The sequence below is a fragment of the Protopterus annectens genome, chromosome 7.part0 (assembly GCF_019279795.1).
Source record: "Protopterus annectens isolate FY-2018-M chromosome 7.part0, PAN1.0, whole genome shotgun sequence".
Lineage (NCBI taxonomy): Eukaryota > Metazoa > Chordata > Ceratodontiformes > Protopteridae > Protopterus > Protopterus annectens.
The window spans coordinates 843,338,771-843,359,525 of record NC_056739.1 but is presented as its reverse complement, the minus strand read 5'-3'; the positions used below and the strand labels follow the sequence as shown (position 1 = coordinate 843,359,525).

The 20,755-nt window shown below is 40.8% G+C and overlaps 1 protein-coding gene across 1 annotated transcript in view; it reads left to right on the top strand.

The window, feature by feature from the left end:
- IL17RE (interleukin 17 receptor E) overlaps positions 1-20,755 on the top strand; it is a 560,820-nt gene that overhangs the window by 366,555 nt on the left and 173,510 nt on the right. Inside the window, exon 8 of the mRNA XM_044077387.1 lies at positions 313-379. Within this exon, the coding sequence (XP_043933322.1) occupies positions 313-379 (67 nt within the window). The remainder of the gene's footprint in view (positions 1-312; positions 380-20,755) is intronic.

Below are 20,755 nucleotides of genomic sequence, written 5' to 3'. Positions count from 1 at the left end.
GGTGAACAAAATGCATATATTGATCTTTCTGCAAAATAGATGCATTGCATCCCCATTTAAAAACATGGTCTCCACAATCGGACTTCATGTCTGAAAATATTAAGCTGGATTCCCCACATGATGCTATGAAACAGTCTGTTTCTGCATGACCCTACACTAGTCCTGTTTTCCAATCAAAGACCATTGAGGTTATCAGTATCTAAAATGAGACAAATTAGGCTTGTAGCCATAGTGGGATTGGAGCCAGGATCTTTATGATGATCATACATTTTCCTTAGAATTCATTCTTAGAGAACTATGTTTTCTTTCTAGGTTTACTACAGCAAACAAGACAGCTCCCGAAAGCAAGTGTTCCCCTTCAGTGAAACTGAAGAAGCCTGTAAGTACCTTCTTCCTTGTGACTTTCAAGACCCAGTTTGTGCTAACCTACACCGGTTTGAATGAATGCATGTAGGGTGGCTTTTAATTTATTATGTTTAAAAACCAAACCAAAATTCCAGTTCTTCATGTTTTGTATTAGACAGCATGTTATCACTTTGGAACAAGCCTATGTGAAAATTGCTTACAAGTGTAAAAGCCATTAGACTTTATAAAGAACAAAAATTCTGACTAGGACAGTTAATGTGAAACAAGGTATAGACTGAGCTTTTTTTCCAAAATATTGGCAAACATCCTGGTTTAAGTTACAGTATAACACAAATGCAAAAATGTCCACAAAAAAAAAACTACAAACTGCAATTTTAGCATTTCAGTATAGTAAAGGTGTAAGCTTAGAACACCAGTGCACTTGAGAGATCACTTTTTGCCTGTTTGTTCTTAGTGTTACAGTAGTTTTGTAACAATAATGTGGCACTTATTGTTTATTTGCATTTGTTCACCTGGAAATTCCAAATGGGCAGAAGTCCCTTTTCAGTGGAGCCTAGGGAGAAAACCGTCTCATGTCTCATGCATTCCCTCAGGGAGAGCTTCATTCACTGCAAGTAATGCAATGAACTAAATGTCAAATAATAGACAACAGCTGCTGCAAGCACTTAAAAGTGAAGCAGAGAGGGCAGGAATTTTAAACAAGAACGCAGCTCCCACTGCAGTTAATCTTATTGCAGTTTATTTTTCTCCCTGTAGCATCTTGGTGTAGTTTGCTGTCCCTGTATTATGTAGTACCTTTCAGTTCTGTTACTGCCATTGTTCTTGATACGGATGATGGAGACCAAATCTCATTTGTCTCTACCTGCATGAGAGAAGGCAGACCACAGTCCCATTCTGGTAATGTCACATCATGATGGAATAGTTTTTCTCCAAATTAAGGAGAAACGTGTAACAGGAAGTGTGTGATCAGTTGCCATATGAATATACTCTGCCTTCAGTAGGAAACCAGCACAAAACTTCAGTTAGAGTTGCACAGCAAGAGGAGCAGAAAACAGTGTCAACTCTGACGCAATCAATGTTGTGGAGTGATAGGGCAGTGAGATCCCATCTGAAAGTGCAACTGATGATGCAGGATGCAGCTGAATAGAATACATTGCAGGAAGATCTTCTGGACTTTCTGTAGAATGCCTGCAGGAAATGGAGAACAAAGAATAATGCCCAGCTTAGAGAAAATGATCTAAGGGAAGATTTGCTTGATTTAGCAAAGATGGATAGACATATTAAGATCAATGAAACTAGATTACAGAAAGTCAATAAGACCCAAAATGTTAGATGTCTGATAAAACAAATGAACAAAGTAATCAAGTTTATTAACAGAAAGTCATGTAATATAACAGAAGTAAATAGGATAGATTAATGTGAAACTACATTAATAACAGATAAAGACTTACATAAAAATAAAGGTCAATAAGGGAAAGGAAGAGAAGAAATCAACTCCCATCATGGAATTATCAAATAGAGAAAAATATAAGGCAATTAAGACAAGTGTCACTGTTAGAAGAGTGCCGAAGAGGGAAGAGATCAACAAAATACTTAGAAAGATGTCATAAAAGCAATGTGAAGTATTAAAGCAGATCAGGCTCTATCATACACTGTTGCAAATAATAAATTAAAGATAGCAGCACAAGAAATAAAACTTAGAAGGTAGACAGATAAATACAAAGAAAAAGTACAAAATGAGTAATACATTGATGACCCAAAAAAGTTTTATAGAAAATTGGGAAACAAAACAAAAGAAATGTAAACACCACCAAAAAAAGAAGAAATAGACACATTTTAGAAAAATATCTATGAAGACCCTGTGGAACATAATAAACATGCTGAATGGATAGAAGTAGTAAAAGAAACAGTAAGATGTTCAAATGTATAGTATATGAAATGGGATGAAGTAACAGCCAGAGAAATTGAAACAAAATTAAGAAATGTTCCTAACTGGAAAACCCTAGGCCCAAGTCCAGTATCTAACTTCTGGCTAAAAGTATTAACATCTTTACATAAAGTTTTAGCCCCGATTTAGAACTATATGTATACTCACCCCAAATAGACACCAACCAGGTTAATAACAGGAATAACAATACTCTTCCTTAAGAGTTAACCTGCAAGCTATTCTAAAAATTAAAGACTAATAACTTGCCTTCCAACAATGTATAAACTATCTACTGAATTGATGCTTACAGAGTGTATAGTAATTTAAAAGAAAACTGCATCATGGCAGTAGAACAAAAGGGTAACAAAAGAAAGTCATATGTAACAAAGGATCATTTGTTCTTAAAGTCATAATGGAAAATTGTAAAAAGAGTTAGAATCTAAGTACGGCATGGATAGATTACAAAAAAACATTTGACACCATCTCACATTCATGGATAAAGGAGTGCTTACAGTTGTATAAGACATGCCCTACATTGATCAATTATATTGCAGTAACCACATTTTGCAGTTAAGCCATGATAAAGGACAATTTATTATCTCAGGGATAAAAATTCAAAGGGGGATATTCCAGGGTGGTTCTTTATCCCCGCTGCTCTTTTTCATGCCTTTAACCCATTAAGCTGTCTACTTAGCAGATTAGGTTATGGTTGCAACAAAGTGTACAGACTTCCCAGCTTCTTTTTGTGGATGATTTAAAGCTGTATAGTTCATCAGATGAGGAACTGAAAGCACAACTGAAAGTGATTAAAACTTTCTCAGATGATATAAGAATGTCATCTGGTCTTGATAAATGTACAAAACAACAATTAAAACAGGAAAGCTTTAGCACCAAGAAAATATCAGCTTGGGACAGGAATGTGATAATAGAGAACTTGAGTAGAAGGGATTATATAAATTATTTGTCTTTGTTGGCCTGGAAAAGTCCAACTGGGCAAAATTCATTTTCTGCAGAGGCCTGGGGAGAAAAGTTGCACATTTAAGTTACACATGGTGTACATTTATAATTGCAGGGTAAAAACATCTATACATGAGCTTATTTACGTGATTTTTAATTATATTTCATACATGAACCTAACATTTTAACAAAAAAAGAGAGGAATTAACATAAATTGGCTAATTATTGAATAGAGAAATAACATACAGTAAAAACTGATGTATTTATCACGTGTTGGCTGCAGGGAAAGATCAAATCAGGGTGTTTTTGAGTTTAGTAATAATTTACAGACAGACAATTAGAATGTAGCTTAAAAGAGAGAGAGAGAGATGAAAAGAAAAGTTACGGAAACGTGCAGGAAGATAAATAGACAGAGGAAGAGTTGTAATTAGTGGTGAGGTGTAAAGGGAGGAGGAAAAGTGAGTGTGCAGGAAATAAATGCAGTATGACAAGGATAAATAAGGTACAAAAAGATTGGAAAGCAAAGTGGCCTTAAGAGCCGGAGAAAAGTAATCCAAGTAAAGCTAGTCAGGTGAGCAGGAAGAACAGAATCTTTGGCACAGGTGCTTTAAACAAAGTTTTGAAACGATTTCCATTTTCTATCTGTTTTAACTGTGTAAGGATTTCATCTAAGAGTTTTGTCACATAATGAGAGCAAAGACAGTCTCCAGCTGTGTTGAATGTCTTAACTGATGCATAGTAAAAGTTTATTCCTAGAGCGAAGGTCTCTAGTTTGTGACTAGTACAGTAGAGTATTTTGTAATTTTGGGCATTTGCCTGGAGAGCAAAATATGTTGTGGGCAATGATTAGCTGTGAGTATGTCAATTGGTTTGGGAGTTCAAGCCAGTTTAATTGCTTTGATGTAAGGCAGTGGTGTGTTTTATAAGTTGGTTGGTTGCAAATTTAGCTATTTTGTAGTAGCAAGAGGCTAGTTTAGTTTTATATATAGTGCTGATATTTATAAAATAAATATTTGGGAGTTGATGAAGGATTGACAATAAAACGTGTGCAAATGCAAACAAAACTCAGTAAAGAATATTATAGAAGACTAAAATTAATACTGAAAACAACCCTCACCTAAGTCCAGTCTAAAATCCTATTTGCTCTTCCTGTTGTAACTTACAGTTTTGGGGTATTGACTGGTTCCAAAAGGTATTGAATCATTTGGACAGGAAAACAAGAAAAATTCTTCATGATTATCAAATGATATATAAAAATCAGTGTATGCCAAGATTATATATTCCTTGTTCTGAAGGAGGTATGGGCCTCCTTGAAAATGATTACATGTATGGATCTGCAATTCTAGGACTGCATACATATCTGCTGACCTCACCAGGTCCAAACATAGTGAAAGTTTTAAAACATGAACAGAACCAGTCTAAGAAGACTTCCCTGCTTAGTTTAGAAGAAGCATATCTGTATCAAGTGGGACTGGAAATCAAACCAGAAGTAGACAAAAATCAGGCAGCAACTGAAAGTGCCAAATAAAACAAAAGAATGAAAGAATATAAGGAGAGGGATGAGATGAGAAGGCAAGAAATGCGGAAAAGGCATAAATATAGTTGCAAGTACAGAAAACTCCTGAAACAATCTCATGTCAATCAGAATATGATGCAGGGATGGTTAAGAACAGGTGAATTTAAACCAAAAGATGAAAGGTTAACATTGGTGGCCCAGGATAGTGGACTACATACATGTTGGTTTGCAAAGTCCATTGAAAATGTAGGCGAAACAGAATATTGCAGGATGCTCTTCATGTTTCACTGTTGCAGTCATCACATTTGGGTTATCTGCCTGCAGGTAGCCCTCAGCCGGCCTGAATACCAGAGTCTTGGGATTTCTCTGTCGGATGCTGTCGCTTCTTCCATGATGTCAGGTTGTCAGGGGTATAAAACATGCAGCCGACGCCATTGCATCAGTCTTTTTGCTGTGTGGTGCCTGAAGCAGAAGCAGTTCGCAAGTGCCAGTCAGCCGACTCCTGAAATTTTCGTTTTGAGTTTCAGATCTGAAGTCTTCTGAATGATAAGTACCCCTTTGGGGATCTTTTTCCTTGCTATAACCGATGTCAGAAAAAATTAATAATTGTCTTGCCTGTGGAAAGCAAATATCTCATAGAGATTTTCATTCTTACTGCATCACCTGTTTAGGCCCAGACTACGACATCCCTCTCTGTCGGTTTTGTGCTTTGTTCAACGCCCGAACTATCCGTTGGGCAATTTTTGTAGCTAAATACTTTCGCTCTCAATCTCTGTACTCCGAAATGGCATTGGTAAGCCATCTGACTACCGATCTTCCAAAAAATGTAAAGATAAAGACAGAGACAGACCTCATAGGTTCAAAACTGCCGACGACGCTACCATTAAGCTAGTCGCCAGTCCGCCGGTACTCAGTGAGGTGCTTTCGCAGCCCCTGATACCTACTTCTACAGATTTGCAGGCCTCTACTGAGACCCATTCAGAGTCCGGTATGCCGCAAGATGCTTCTTCGACTATGGAACCTGCGGATGTCTCTACTTTGAATGGGTCTGGAGCCGCTGTGCAGGCACCGGCTTCTGAGGGTGTATTCAGGCCTACTGATTTTCATATTAAACCGATGACTTCGTTTCAAGCCAAAAATACTGAATTTCTCAGGCCTAAAGTTCGCACTACACCTAGGAAACCAATGACCAAAGCACATTCTCAGGCCCACAGACTTCAAAAACAAACGATTAGAATGGCTGAAGACCTTATTACCTTAATTAGGGGAAACCAGCCTTCCCCCTCAAAGAGACCTAAAACTGATTTTCTTTCTGATTCTTCTGATCAGGAATCATATATCTCAGTTCCTTCTGACTACCAGGACATACCTTTATCTACCTATGAGGATTCTGATGCAGAGCATTTCATTCCCTCTGCTTCCCCTCCAGAAGATTTTTCTTTTGGTGAAACTCTGCATACCGTTAGGGAGCATTTCTGCTGGGAAAGCCAGGACTACTCTCAGTCCAAAAAGAGACTCAGGGAATTTTTAAACCTGCCTCAGCACAGGCCTCTAGCTATCCCTCCTGTTCTGGAGATTGTAGATGATGTTTTCTTGGAATCCAGCCTTACCCCGGATACTTTGCCTCCAGCTCCCAGGAAACCTGACAGGTACTATAGAGTACCTGACTCTCACAAATTCCTTTTCAAGAATCCTACTGTGGATCCAGAGACCATTTACCAGGGACCAAAAGGCATTAAGGCTACTACTGTCAAGAATCCTACCCCTTGTGACAGGGATTCTAGGGCTTTAGACAGATGGGGTAAGAAGGTATACACCTCTGCTACTCTGGACATTAGAGCTTTAAATTGCCAGTTTCATATGTTAAAGTATCAGCAGCATATTATGGGGCTAATTAAACAGAAAATTATGTGGATTCCTGACTGTGCAGAACACAAAGATTTACAAGAGTTAATGCATTCTGCTGACCAAGTTGGTAAACGTACTTTGCAGTGTGGCTTTGATGCTTTAGAAGCATCTTATAGGGCTGCTGTCACTGGGACTGTTCTTAGAAGGCATGCTTGGCTTAAGGAACAAAAGTTGCCAGAGCATGTCAAAGCAAAATTACTGGATCCATCCTTAAACCAAGAGCGCCTATTTGGCAATAAAGCAGAAGAAGTTCTCAAAAGGATGGAGGAGAAAGCTAAATCTATGCAAACTGTTAAAGATTTCTTACAGGTACAGCCAACTAGATTCAGTATGCTTTGGCCTTCAAAGAACTGGTCCTTTCCAGTCCCTTCCATGCCTTCTCAGTCCAAACCCAGAGGCAGCAGACCACCAAGACTTCAGTCTCAGGTTATGCACAGAACTAAGCAGTGGGGGTGCTCCCACATCCAAAACAGGGAGTAGTAAGCCACCTCCCTGTGGTAAACTTGCACAATGACTTATCCTTAATTCCCCCAAGGCTTGCTCAAGTACTTGCACCTTTAGGAGGAAAACCTGCCCTGCATGCCATAAACTGGGAATACATTACCCAAGACAAATGGGTTTTAAACACAGATTCCACTTCCACTCACTCCCAACCCTAAGTGGATGGCCAGACCTCCCCCAAACCAGTGGGTGGAGGCCCAAAAGCAAGTACTTTCTCTGCTCAACATCAAGGCTATTCAACCTGTCCCAGCAGAACAAAGGGGACATGACTTTTATTCAAGACTGTTCCTGATTCCCAGAAAAGAGAACTCCTGGCGTCCTATCCTGGATTTATCTATTCTCAACCCCTTTCTGGTGGTTCCAAAATTCAAAATGCTATCTCTCCACCTGCTGCTTCCTATGCTAGCCAAGGATGCCTGGCTGGCAACCCTAGACTTAAAAGAAGCTTATCTGCATATCCCCATAAGGGAATCTTGCAGGAAATATTTATGTTTCATGGCAGGCTCTATGCATGATCAGTTCTCTGCACTTCCCTTTGGCTTATCTACTGTGCCCGGGGTATTCACAAAGTACCTGGCTCCAGGCATTGCATACTGCAGGCAGAGAAGCATTCAAATTTACCCGTACTTGGACGATTGCCTGATTCAGGCGGACAGTCAGGAATTGCTACTTTAGTACCTGACATTTGTAAAGAGACTCCTAACTTCTCTGGGGTATACCATCAACGAAAAGAAATAGCATCTGGTACCCAGCCAAGAAATTGTATTCCTGGGAACAAGCTTGAACACAACTACCCAGATGGCATTCCTCACTCCAGAGAAACAAATTTATTTGACAACTTACTTCAACCTACTGGCCACAAAGACCCAGCTATCTGCATGGAAAATACTGCAAGCTCTGGGGTTCATGGCCTCTTGCATTCTATTAATTCCATATGCAAGACTGCATATGTGGAAACTACAATGGTATCTAAAAAGTCTATGGTGTCAACATTCTCAGGACCTGGAAACAATAATTCCTATCATTCCATGTCTAAGGGCAGAGTTCCTTTGGTGGGCAGAGGCCTGCAACCACAACAAGGGACTCTCTTTCACTATACCCCCTGCTGCCCAAACCCTAACAACAGATGCATCAGACTATACATGGGGGCTCACATGGCAGGGCAGTGCATTCAGGGCAAATGGAACCCAAAGCAGATGCACCTGCATATCAATCAAAAAGAAATGTTAGCTGTACAGAATGCTCTGACAGCCTTCAAAGGCCTTATTCTTCCAGGACAACTATTGGTAAAGACAGACAATGCCACAGTTATGCGGTACATAAACAAGCAGGGGGGAACACATTCCTACCCACTCTGCAGACTAGCCATGGCTCTGTGCAACACAGCCTTGAGCAACCAAGTGCATCTATAAGCTCAATTCCTGCCAGGCAAACTAAAGTCACTGGCAGACGACTTAAGCAGAAATCTCATGGACCCACACGAATGGAAATTAGAACCCAAAATATTCAAACTTTTGGGGAACAGATGGGGACACCAGAGGTGGACCTGTTTGCTTCCCCTCAGAACTATCAGTTGAACAAATACTGCACCAGAGCTCCCCATAGCCAAGCTTGGAAGGTGGATTCCCTGTCTTTTTCCTGGGAAAGCCTCTCAGTCTATGCCTTTCCCCCTCTGCCCCTCCTCTCAAAAGTTCTACTAAAGATCAAACAGGATAAGCCAAGGACAATCCTGATTGCACCAGACTGGCCACTCCAACATTGGTATCCTCTTTTGCACAGTCTGACAGTGCTACAACCATGGCACGTGCCTCAGACCACTTCCCTGCTGTCCCAGCAGGGGGGCCAAATTCTGCACCCTCAGCTTCAGACCCTGAACCTTGCAGCCTGGCTAATCCCCTGAGCTCACCTCTAGCAAAACTCAGTAAGCAGGTGCTGGATGTCATTCTTGAGGCAAGAAGGCCTAGTACTAGAAAATCCTATTCAGAAAAGTGGAAAAGATACTGTTCCTGGAGCCAGTCTCAAGGGATGGGCACAACTGTGCACAGCTTACCTCGTATACTAAATTACTTAACAGAAATGGTCCACAAGGGCCTAGCCTTCTCTTCAATTAAGATTCATGCCTCTGCCATCTCAGCTCATTATAATACTGAGACACACCTCTTCTCTCATCCTCTGGTAAAACAATTCCTTAGAGGGGACAAAAATGTAAGACCCCCCGGAGAGCTCCCACTCCAGCCTGGGACCATAACTTTGTATTGGAAAAACATACACTTACCCCCTTTGAACCACCTGCTACAGCAGAGTTGAAATTCCTCTCATGGAAAACAGCTTTACTTCTAGCCATCACTTCAGCGAGAAGAGTATCTGAACTGCAAGCCCTTATAGGTTCATAGGTAGGTACTAGGCTATTGGCCCTAAGGCCTATACAAGCCTAGCCAAAAAGGTACCCTGGCTTTCGCCACCCAAGAAATTTATTTTCCTGTGCCCCTGTCAAGCAGAACCATAGAAGTGATCCCCAGGGTGAATTTCCTATTACCCATCCAATCATCAAGATTTTTCTTGAAGAGTGCTAATGAGGAGCTCTGCTTGACATAGGTAGTTTGTTCCAGAGTATGGGAAGCCTCTGGGACAGGAATCTATCCTTCCAGCATGTTCTGTTTATTGTGGTGACAAGGTTTAGGTCCCTAGAGCGTGTAGGTCGGAGGGATTGGGATTTCTTTAAGTGGAGCATGTCCAACGGCTCTGGGTTTGACATAGCTTTGTATGTTAGGCAGAGATCGCCTCTGAGTAGGCGATATGTGATGGAGTAAAGCTGGAGTTTTTTGAGACTGTCTGCGTAAGGCATCTGTTTGAGGCCAGTAATCTTCTTTGTGAGGTATTTTTGTGGCCTTTCCAGTTGTTGAAGATGTCTTGTGAGGTACATACCAAAAGGGGCATTGTACTCTATAACAGGTCTAATGAGTGATGAGTAGAGGGGAACAATGACCTCTTTTTTTCTGGATGAGAAACTGTTTGTGATGAGGTGTGCCACTTAGAAGGATTTCCTGACCACTGTGGTGATGTGATTATCAAAGGAGAGACTACTGTCCATCTGTGTCCCAAGGTCTCTTATCACACTTTCGGTGTTAATAGACTACCACCTATGTGGTAGTTCATGGGTAGAGAGTTTTTACCAAAGGGGATAACAATGCAGTTTTTGGCATTGAGCTGGAGACCATGTCTTTGACACCAGGCATCTGTCTCAGTGAGGCCCTTTTGTAGGATGTCCACATCATTAGGAGATTCAATTATGCCTCCTAGTTTGCAGTCATCTGCAAATTTAGTTAGCCAAAGACCTTCTGTGTTGGCCTGTACTTCAGAGAAGTAGATACCAAACAGGAGAGGAACCAGGACTGAACCCTGTGGTACTCCACTTGTCACTGGTCTGAAGTCTGATTTGGAGTCTGCTACTTTCACAGTGTGGGTTCTGTCAGTAAGCCAGTTGGCAACCCATCTTGTGACATAGGGATTTATACCTAGTTTAGTGAGTTTATCTATAATTCCAGAGTGGGGGATGGTGTCAAATGCCTTGGCGAGATCTAGATAGGCTGTGTGAACCACCTTACCCTCATCTATGGCTTTGGTGACTACTTCAAAGAAGTCTATTAGGTTTAGGAGACATGATCTGCCTATTACAAACCCAAACTGTGTGGGGTCCAGAGTTTGGAGATCTCCAATGTCTTTGTTTATGAGTTCCATGATGATATGTTCCATGGCCTTGCAGACGAGGCTTGTCAGGCTAATGGGGTGGTAGTTCCCAGGGTCTGTTATGGCCCCCCCTTTGTGGAGTGGGATAACTGTCACGGTGCGCCACTCAATGGGCACAAAGCCTGAGGTGAGGCTATGATTGAACATGGTACTTAGGTGGGGTGCCAGTTCATTCTGTAGTTCATGTAGAAGGCAGTCTGGGATGTTGCCAGGTCCCATGGACGCTGTGTTCTTGGCTTTGGAGAGTGAGGTTTTTACCTGTGCAGCCATGATTACAGGAACTTTGCATTCTTCCGGTATAAAGATGGGCCCTTTAGGGGGTGAGAGGGGGTAAAGTTTGCACTGAACCTATCTGCCAGGATGTTGGCAATATCAGTTGGTTCTGTATATTTAGTGCCATTGTGCTGTAACTCAGAGCAGATCTGAGGGTTGCCATTGAGATTCTTGACATAGCTATAGAATGCTTTGTGGTTGTCTTTAGAATCAGTGGCAATTTTGTTTTCATAACTAGCTTTGGAGGATTTTATGAGGGATCTCAGCTTCTTACTGAGGCTGACCAGGGAGTTCCTCCAATCGTGGGATTTTACTCTTTTTTTGCAACAGTTTCTTTTTTCTGTTGTAGAGTTTGTTTATGGCAGAAGACCACCAGATTGGCTTCCTTTTTTTGGAGGATAGCATCTTGGTTCTGATAGGGATAGCACAATCCATGCGCTCATGTAAGTGCTTATAAAGTGCATTTGTGTAGGATTCAGCAGTCATACGGCAGTGGAACCCTTCATTATCTTCCATGCGGATATGGTTACCCTCAGGACTAACCCATAATTTATGCCCAAGGTGGTGTCTAGTGTGGCTTTAAACCAGTCCATTCATATGCCTACTTTTTTTCCCTAATCCTCAAAATAAAGGGGAAAGGATACTGCATTCTCTAGATGTGCACATACAGCTTAGATTCTATTTGGACAGGACTAAGCCTCTCAGAAAATCTGACCAGCTGCTAGTCAGCTTTGCTGCAGGTGCAGAGGGGAAGGCCATTTCAAAGCAAACCATATCTAAATGGATAGCACACTGCATCTATTTCTGCTAGAAGCACCATGGAAAACCTACCCCACACGGGATAAGAACACATTTCACTACGGCTACATCTACCTCTACTGCATTTCTCAGAGGAGTCCCTACCAGGGACATCCTGGAATCTGTGACCTGGTGCTCTGTGCACACTTTCACCAAGCATTACCACTTGCCTATCTTTTCTAAATCCAGAGTTGGATTTGCCACAGCAGTCTTACAGGGCCTGATTGCCAGGCCTAATGCTTCTTAATCTACCTCCACCCTTCCTTAGCTTTGGGAATCAACCCAAATGTGATGACTGCAACAGTGAAACATGAAGAACATAGTACAGTTGTGTACACTTACCATAAATGTAGATGTTCGAGTGTGTTCACTGCTGCAGTCCTGGTTACCCTCCCTCCAGCCCCCTGATTGTCTTTGTTTTCAACTATCCTTTTTGGTTTGGCGTATCTTATACTATGTGTATTTGCTTTTTGCTGGGGGTGTTCCACATCATATAATTGCTTCTTATTTTGGGGAGCACCTGACATCTGGGGCAAGAAAAACTGAAGTAATGGCGTTGGCTGTATGTTTTATACCCCTGACAACCTGACATCATGGAAGAAGCGACAGCATCCATTGCAGAAATCCCAAGACTCTGGTATTCAGGCCGGATGAGGGCTACCTCCAGGCAGATAACCCAAATATGATGACTGCAACAGTGAATACACTCGAACATCTACATTTATGGTAAGTGTACACAACTGTACTTTCTGTAGAACAAAACTGGAAACAGTCACACATCTTGTTACTGGATATGACACACTAATGGCAGAGGCTTATATATTTAAAGGTATAATAATGTGGCAAGACTGTTGCATTGGGACTGAGCAAACATTACAATATTGAAGTAGTTGAAAAGCACTAGAAACATGAGCCACAAAACATTATAGAGAATGATGAAGTTTATATCTCATGGAATCACACATTATCAACAGTTCAAAAATAGATGTGAGAAAACCAGATATAGTAGTCCATGAAAAGACAAAATCATCATTGATTATTGAAATTGCTATACCCAGTGATTATAGTGCTTTATGTACAGCGAGACACAAAGTTATAAAATACCAGGATTTGCAGGCAGAAACTAGGGTAGTATGGAAGAAGGATACCCAGACAGTTCCAATAGTAGTAGGAGCAAAGGGTTTCATAAAAACAAATTTACATTCATATTTAGATATTCAACAAAAAATAGAGGTACCTGGAACTGGAACAGAAATCCAAAAAAGGAACAGACAAGTGACCAAGAATCCATACAACACAGCAAATGAATCCAGCAATGGTAGAAACCATTCCAATTCACAGCTGTTGTAGAAAGAAACAGTCCTTTATTGGTAAAACCACTGCACCGTGAATTGTTTTTTCTTTGTATTTAGATAAGATACTGATATGTGTAACTCCATATGAATTGCAGGAGTCATCTGCTCTGGGCACATTGTAGGTGCTGCGAAGAGCACTTTTGGCTGCCATCAGACTGAAACAATACTAATTTCAAGCTTTAATTATAATTTGACTTAGGACATGGGGTCCATCCCCATCACAGTATTAGAAATGTAAAAGGCTTGGAGAAATTAAACAGTCTTGTTATAGTTTTCATTGCTGGATCACAGCCCACAATTTTATATTCTGGAGGTGAGTTTTGTAAGATGCTACAGATCACCCTTACAGGTAAAGTAAAACTCTTTTCCGGAGCACTATGAATACAAATTAACAAATGCTTCAAGTTTTAGCTAGTGAAGTGCTGCCATTATCCACATAATTACAGAAAATTAAGATGTACAGTAAACCCGAAGTTACTAGAAAAATGCATCATTGTTTCATTAAATTGTCAACCATCACTGACAGATGACTGACCCAAGGATGCTATACCAGAGACCTAATTAGGTTAGTGCAGGTGATTGTGTACAAACTTTCTAGCAATTTGACTACCCAATAGAAACCTGCAATAAAGCTGTTTGCCTGGAATATTATTTAAATGTACCATGAAGAGCTTTTAGTGGCTTACATGCATTCTCAGGCATTCCCTACATACCCATGTTATAAACATTTCAGAAACATTATAAGTGACAGACGTAAAGCAGTGAAACAAGGCACCCTTCTGACTCTTATTTCATGTACCTTCCAATGCATTATGGACTGCAGTCATTTCAAACTGAACCCTTATTAATGAAATTACCAGGCAGGTTTAGCAGTGTGAAGACCCACCACCCTATTCATTTTCTTAAAGGACTCCATTTTGTTTTCTAATAAAAAGTCCTGAAGATCTAGGAAGGACTAATGTATACTTTCACATCCATGACTTTGATCTTTAGTATTCACTGGCTTAAATGCTTTGAGGTTTTGTGTTAGCACTGTTACAACCAGCAAGTATCAGTGAATACATTTCACCACAGCAGACAGGTGTTTTGAAAAATTTGAAGCAGTAGCAAACATGTAGGCCTCCTGGTACCTTTCAGTGTAGGGTTGTACCTGGGCCTTTTATAGCCCTGTGTTTTTTATGTAATTCTAATGTGACAGCTCATGGAGAAAGAAGCAACCAAAGATTTTGTTAATGACAATACTTGTCCTCACTCAGAGGTTGTGTGACTTCAGAATTAGTGCATGTAAGTAACAGAGATGTGGGAGTACAACCCTTCACATTGTGGCAGACAGTGTACATTGTTTTTTTTCATTTTGGGAGGGGGCTGGCATTCTGGATCCCCAGTTATGTCATGGCCACCACCTTATGCACAACGTTTATCCTCTTCCCATACATCAACCACAAATAGTCTTCCAGTTACAACCCCCGCCCCCAAGGTCAGCTTTAGCAAATGCTGGGCTCAGTATGGGAAATGTTTGGAACCCCCAAGCCATAATCATACCTTTCCCGTTTCTTTGCTCAAGAAATCTGTAAAAAGACTCAAACTCAAGGGATATATTACTCGGATTCCCTTAAAAAGTAAATAGAATGTCACATTTTGCTTCAAAAAGCATTTTTAGGACAATGAGAAGTATGCATTTATAAAGTCTGGCATTACTACATTGAAGCCATGGACAAACTGCAGAATTCTTGACAGTTGAGTTATTTGACCAGATCATGGTCAAAAGGTCCCTAGGCAGAGTAATGGAACAGACCTCCCAACTGTACTAATATCACATTACTTCTCTCTCTCTCTCTCTCTCTCTCTCTCCCTTTCTCTCTCTCTCTGTCTCTCTCCAATTACCATAAAACAATGTTTAACTCTGAGAGGCGTACATACCTATTTTCTTCTTTACTTTTGCAATGATCACAGAGATTTGGATTTAATTTAAAAATTTCAGACTTTACAGCAGAAAAACTAACAACCATTTGCCAAACAAAATAAAACATTGAAAATAGACTTAGCATGCGCAAGAGAAAACATGTCTTCCCTTGAAACTTACATTTACTGAAAATGCATTTGGCAACACATTAAACTAAAAGTGACATGCAGGGATTCATAGTCAAATGCCATATAGTAAAGGACTAATTAGCAGTTTTGTGAATAGTGCAGAAATTCAAAAGACAAATGTGTAATGTTTGCTAACAGCCTGGCACAGCACAGTGGACACCAGTGTTCCTTTTCAGGAGTAGCCTAGGGGCACTTAAGTGACTTGGTCAGCATCACACAAAAGACAGACGAAGGCTGAGGGAATCAAACCCTGCACTACAAGTAGCAGCTCATTAACAACACATAATTTTGCTGATTTACAGCAAGTCAGAGACAAACTGATATAGCTCAAACACAGTGTATTTCACACCTGCATGCCTGCAAAAAAAACAAACTAAATTAAAAAAGTACAACTTTTAACTTTTAACTCAGACTTCATGCTATCCAGTTTATTCTCAGCCAAACTAAAACAAAATACATCGTCAGTAGTCAACAAAACAAGGAAATCAAGGATCATACCCAAATCCATCATACCCAGATATACCATATCTGCTCTGGAATGTAGGAACAAAGTGTTCAAATGTACACACACACACACACACACACACACACACACACACACACACACACACACACACACACACACACACATGCTCATCAATTAGAGCCCTTTGTATGACTGCTTACACATCAGATGTTAATTCATGATCAAATAAACAAATCCATAATGACCCTGAAGTGTAGTTCCGCTTGCAGTTGTGAGAACTATATAGTGCAACTCATTGCACCCACCCCCTGCCCTCCCATCCTCTTAGTGCAAAAAGAGACAAAAGCCAAAATCAGAACAGATTTTAAATATTGGTCTTGTAATGCTTAGAAAGTGGCTAGTATAGCAGATTTTGCAATAGCGAACATTTTCTGACGGAGTATGAAGTCTGACTGTCAAATGTGACTGCAGTCCATAACACTGTAAGAAAAAGTAACAAATATGAGGAACAGAACACAAATAGGTTCATAGGTAGGTACTTGGCTCTGTAGAAGCCTAGCCAGAAAGGTACCCTGGCTTTCACCACCCAAGAAAATTATTTTCCTGTGCCCCTGTCAAGCAGAGCCACAGAGATGATCCCTGGGCTGAATTTCCTATTTCCCATTCAGTCATCAGGATTATTCTTGAAGAGTGCTAATGAGGAGCTTTGTTTGATATAGATAGGTAGTTTATTCCAGAGTATGGGAAGTCTATGGGACAGGAATCTATCCCTCCAGCATGTTCTGTTTATTGTGGTGACAAGGTTTAGGTCCCTAGAGCATGTAGCTTGGAAGGATTGGGATTTCTTTAAGTGGAGCATGTCCAACAGCTCTGGGTTTGACATAGCTTTGTATGTTAGGCAGAGATCACCTCTGAGTAGGCGATATACGACGGAGTAAAGCTAGAGTTTTTTGAGACGGTCTGCGTAGGGCATCTGTTTGAGGCTGGTAATCCTCTTTGTGAGGTATTTCTGTGGCCTTTCCAATTGTTGTAGATGTCTTATGAGGCACATACCAAAAGGAGCATTGTACTCTATAATGGGTCTAATGAGTGACGAGTAGAGGGAAACAATGACCTCTTTTTTCCTGGATGAGAAACCTTTTGTGATGAGGTGCGCCATGTAGAAGGATTTCCTGAATAATGCGGCGATGTGATTATCAAAGGAGAGACTACTCTCCACCTGTGTCCCAAGGTCTCTTATCACTCTTTCAGTGTTAAGTAGACTACCACCTATGTGGTAGTTCATGGGTACAGAGTTTTTACCTAAAGGGGATGACAATGCACTTTTTTGCATTGAGCTTGAGGCCATGGCTTTGACACCAGGCATCTGTCTCAGTGAGGCCCTTTTGTAGGATATCCACATTGTTAGGAGTTTCAATTATGGCTCCTAGTTTGCAGTCATCTGCGAACTTCATTAGCCAAAGACCTTCTGTGTTAGCCTGTACTTCAGAGAAGTAGATACCAAACAGGAGAGGAACCAGGACTGAACCCTGTGGTACTCCACTTGTCACTGGTCTGAAGTCTGATTTGGAGTCTGCTACTTTCACAGTGTGGGTTCTGTCAGTGAGCCAGTTGGCAACCCATCTTGTGACATAGGGATTTATACCTAGTTTAGTGAGTTTATCTATAATTCCAGAGTGGGGGATGGTGTCGCAAGCCTTGGCAAGATCTGGGTAGGCTGTGTGAACCACCTTACCCTCGACTATGGCTTTGGTGAATGCTTTAAAGAAGTCTATCAGGTTTAGGAGACAAGATTTTCCTTTTACAAACCCGAACTGGGTGGCGCCAGAGTTTGGAAATTACCAGTGTCTTTGTTTATAAGTTCCATGATGATACGTTCCATGGCCTTGCAGACCAGGCTCATTAGGCTAATGAGGTGGTAGTTCCTGGGGTCTGTGGTGGCTCCCCTTTTTTGGAGTGGGATAACCGTCACTGTGCACCATTCAGTGGGCACAAAGCCTGAGGTGAAGCTATGACTGAACATAGTGCTTATGTAGGGTGCCAGTTCATTCTGTAGTTTATGCAGAATGCAGCCTGGGATGTTGTCAGGTCCCATGGATACTGTGTTCTTGGCTTTGGAAAGTGTGTTTTTTTTACCTGTGCAGCCGTGATTACAGGAACTTTGCATTCTTCTGGTATAGAGATGGGCCCTTTAGGGGGTGAGAGGAGGGTAAAGTTAGCACTGAACCTATCTGCCAGGATGTTGGCAATATCAGTTGGTTCTGTATATTTAGTGCCATTGTGCTGTAACTCAGAGCAGATCTGAGTGTTGCCATTGAGATTCTTGACATTGCTATAGAATGCTAAGTATGAGTAAAAAAATCCATTGCAACTTCCCTCTGCCCTCTCAACTTAGCTCAAGAATCAAAGACAAAAAAATCAGGAATAGACTTTAAACATTTCTCTTATATACTTACGATTGCTAGAGCAAGAAGCTTTGGATTAACAATCATTTTGTGAAGGATACAAAATCTGAAACTCACATGCTTGACATTACTTAATGAATTCAATCTGCAACAACTTGACAGAAAGCCATAGATCTTTCAGGGAACACACCAAACTACCCATTAACTTCTTTGCACCTTTGCTCATCACTTCTGGGCAAATATGCAAATAATTCTGGGGAGGAAAGTGGTTGAATATTTTATTTTGGCTATTTGTTAACTAGGTAAACATGCTGGGCAAAGTTCTCCTTTTCAGGGGGTGACACAGGAGCATTGTCTGTCTAAGTGACAGGCTCAAAGTCATACAAACAGATGGAAGGATTCAAATACTATAGTCTTGACTATAGGAAGCAGTTTGTTAACAACTTACAGCTTTAAGTACTAAATTATAATTTACTTACAAAGTTAACAAAAACAAGTTTTACATCAACATGCATTTGTTGAACTGCAATAACTATCAAACTCTGAGTGGCATTATTGGCTGACTGTAAATGTCAGTGATTCATTAGAAAATTAAGTCAATAAAGTTCTGGTAGTTATTGTAGAGGATTAAGGCTCTATGCACTTAATAAGCTGCTTACTGTAGTCAGTGGTACAGGGTTTGTTTCCTTCTGCATCCATCTGCCAGCTGTTTGACTCTGAGAAAGTCAACATACATATTAAGCTTTTAGTATAAGAATTTTGGACAAAATATTTTTTGAAGGATATGAAGTCTAAAAAATAAATGTCTGTCATTATTCACTGATTTCAATACTCAATATAGGTTCATAGGTGTTTATTAAGCTAATGACCACAAGGCCTTTTTTAAGCCTAGCCCTGCATCCCAAATCTCTGACAAGTTCTATTACCCTTGTTAACTATAAGCAGGGGCTTGAAACGTTTACAAGCATGAGCCTGGGAGATGAACCATTTACAGGCTGCCTGAGTCCATTAAAAACATAGGTGTCAAACCAGGGATGAATTTCCTGCTCTCTGTCCAATTGTCCAAGTTACACTTGAATTGGATTAGGGAGGAACTCTGTTTCACATGGATGGGGAGCCTGTTCCAGAGAAGGGGTAGACTCTGGGATACATACCTGTCTCTCCAGCAGATTCTATTTATATCACAGTCAAGGTTTACGTCTTCATAATGGGTAGTTCAGGTGCTGTTTGTTTTGTAGATATGAAGAATCCATCAGAGTGGGTTCTGACAATGCCTGTGATATAATGCAGGGAAATGGCCTTCAGGCAGTCTGCATAGGACATGTTACTTATGCCCTGTATTATTTTAGTGAGGAACCTCTGTGGACATTCCAGTTACTGGATATGCCTGGTTAGGTATATATCAAAGGGGGCATTGTACTCAAAGATTGTTCCACTGTATTTGGCATTCATCAGACCTAAGATTTTCTTGCACCTAGATGCTATACCTTTGTTTATAAGTTGCACAACATAGAATGATTTCCTGACTACTGCAGACATGATGGCCAAAGCCTAGATTATTGTCTGTCTGTCCCCATGTCCCTGACTACTGGATCAACAATTTTCAATATGATAGTTTTCAGGGGTGGATGACTTCCTAAAGGATACTATTATCCTTTTCTTGGCATTTAGTTTTAGCCCATGGCTCTGGCACCAGTTGTTTGTTTGTGTCAACCCTTCCTAGAGAACATTTGTGTTAGTGGGTGATTCAATATCAGCTCCTAATTTGCAACCAAAGGCAAATTTAGTCAGCCAGAGGCTATTGACATTGGCCTTGAGACTGGAAAAGTAAATGCCAAAAAGGAGTGGTCCCAGGACTGATCCCTGATTGACTCTGATTGTGACTGGCCTTTTTGTAGAGGTGGACTCCCTAATTCTAACTTCCTTAGTCTTGTCTGTGAGCCAGCTGGCTATCCATCAGGTGACATAAGGGTTTGTACCTAACCTCTTAAGTTTGTCAACAATGCTTGAGTGGGAGATTGTGTCAAATGGCTTAGCCAAATCAAAGTGGGCAGTGTAAACCATTTTGCCCTCATCCATTGCATTGGTGACCTTCTCAAAGAAGTCCACCAGGTTGAGTAGGCATGACCTGCCCTTGTCAAAACCAAACTGGGATGGGTTTCAGTGTCTGTGGGTTTTCTATGTCATTATTGACCATTTTTATGATCATTCTTTCCACAGCTTTGCATATGAGACTAGTAAGATTTTTAGGTCTGTAGTTTCCAGGGTCTGTAGATGGCCAACCTTTGTGCAGGGTGATGACTGTTGCTGTTCTCCATCCATGAGGCACAAAGCCTGTTTGGAGGCTATAGTTAAATATCAATTCCATAGTGCCTGATAGGTTATGTTTCATGTGATTTATAAGCATCCTCGGATATTGTCTGGGCCCATTGATGCAGTGTTCTT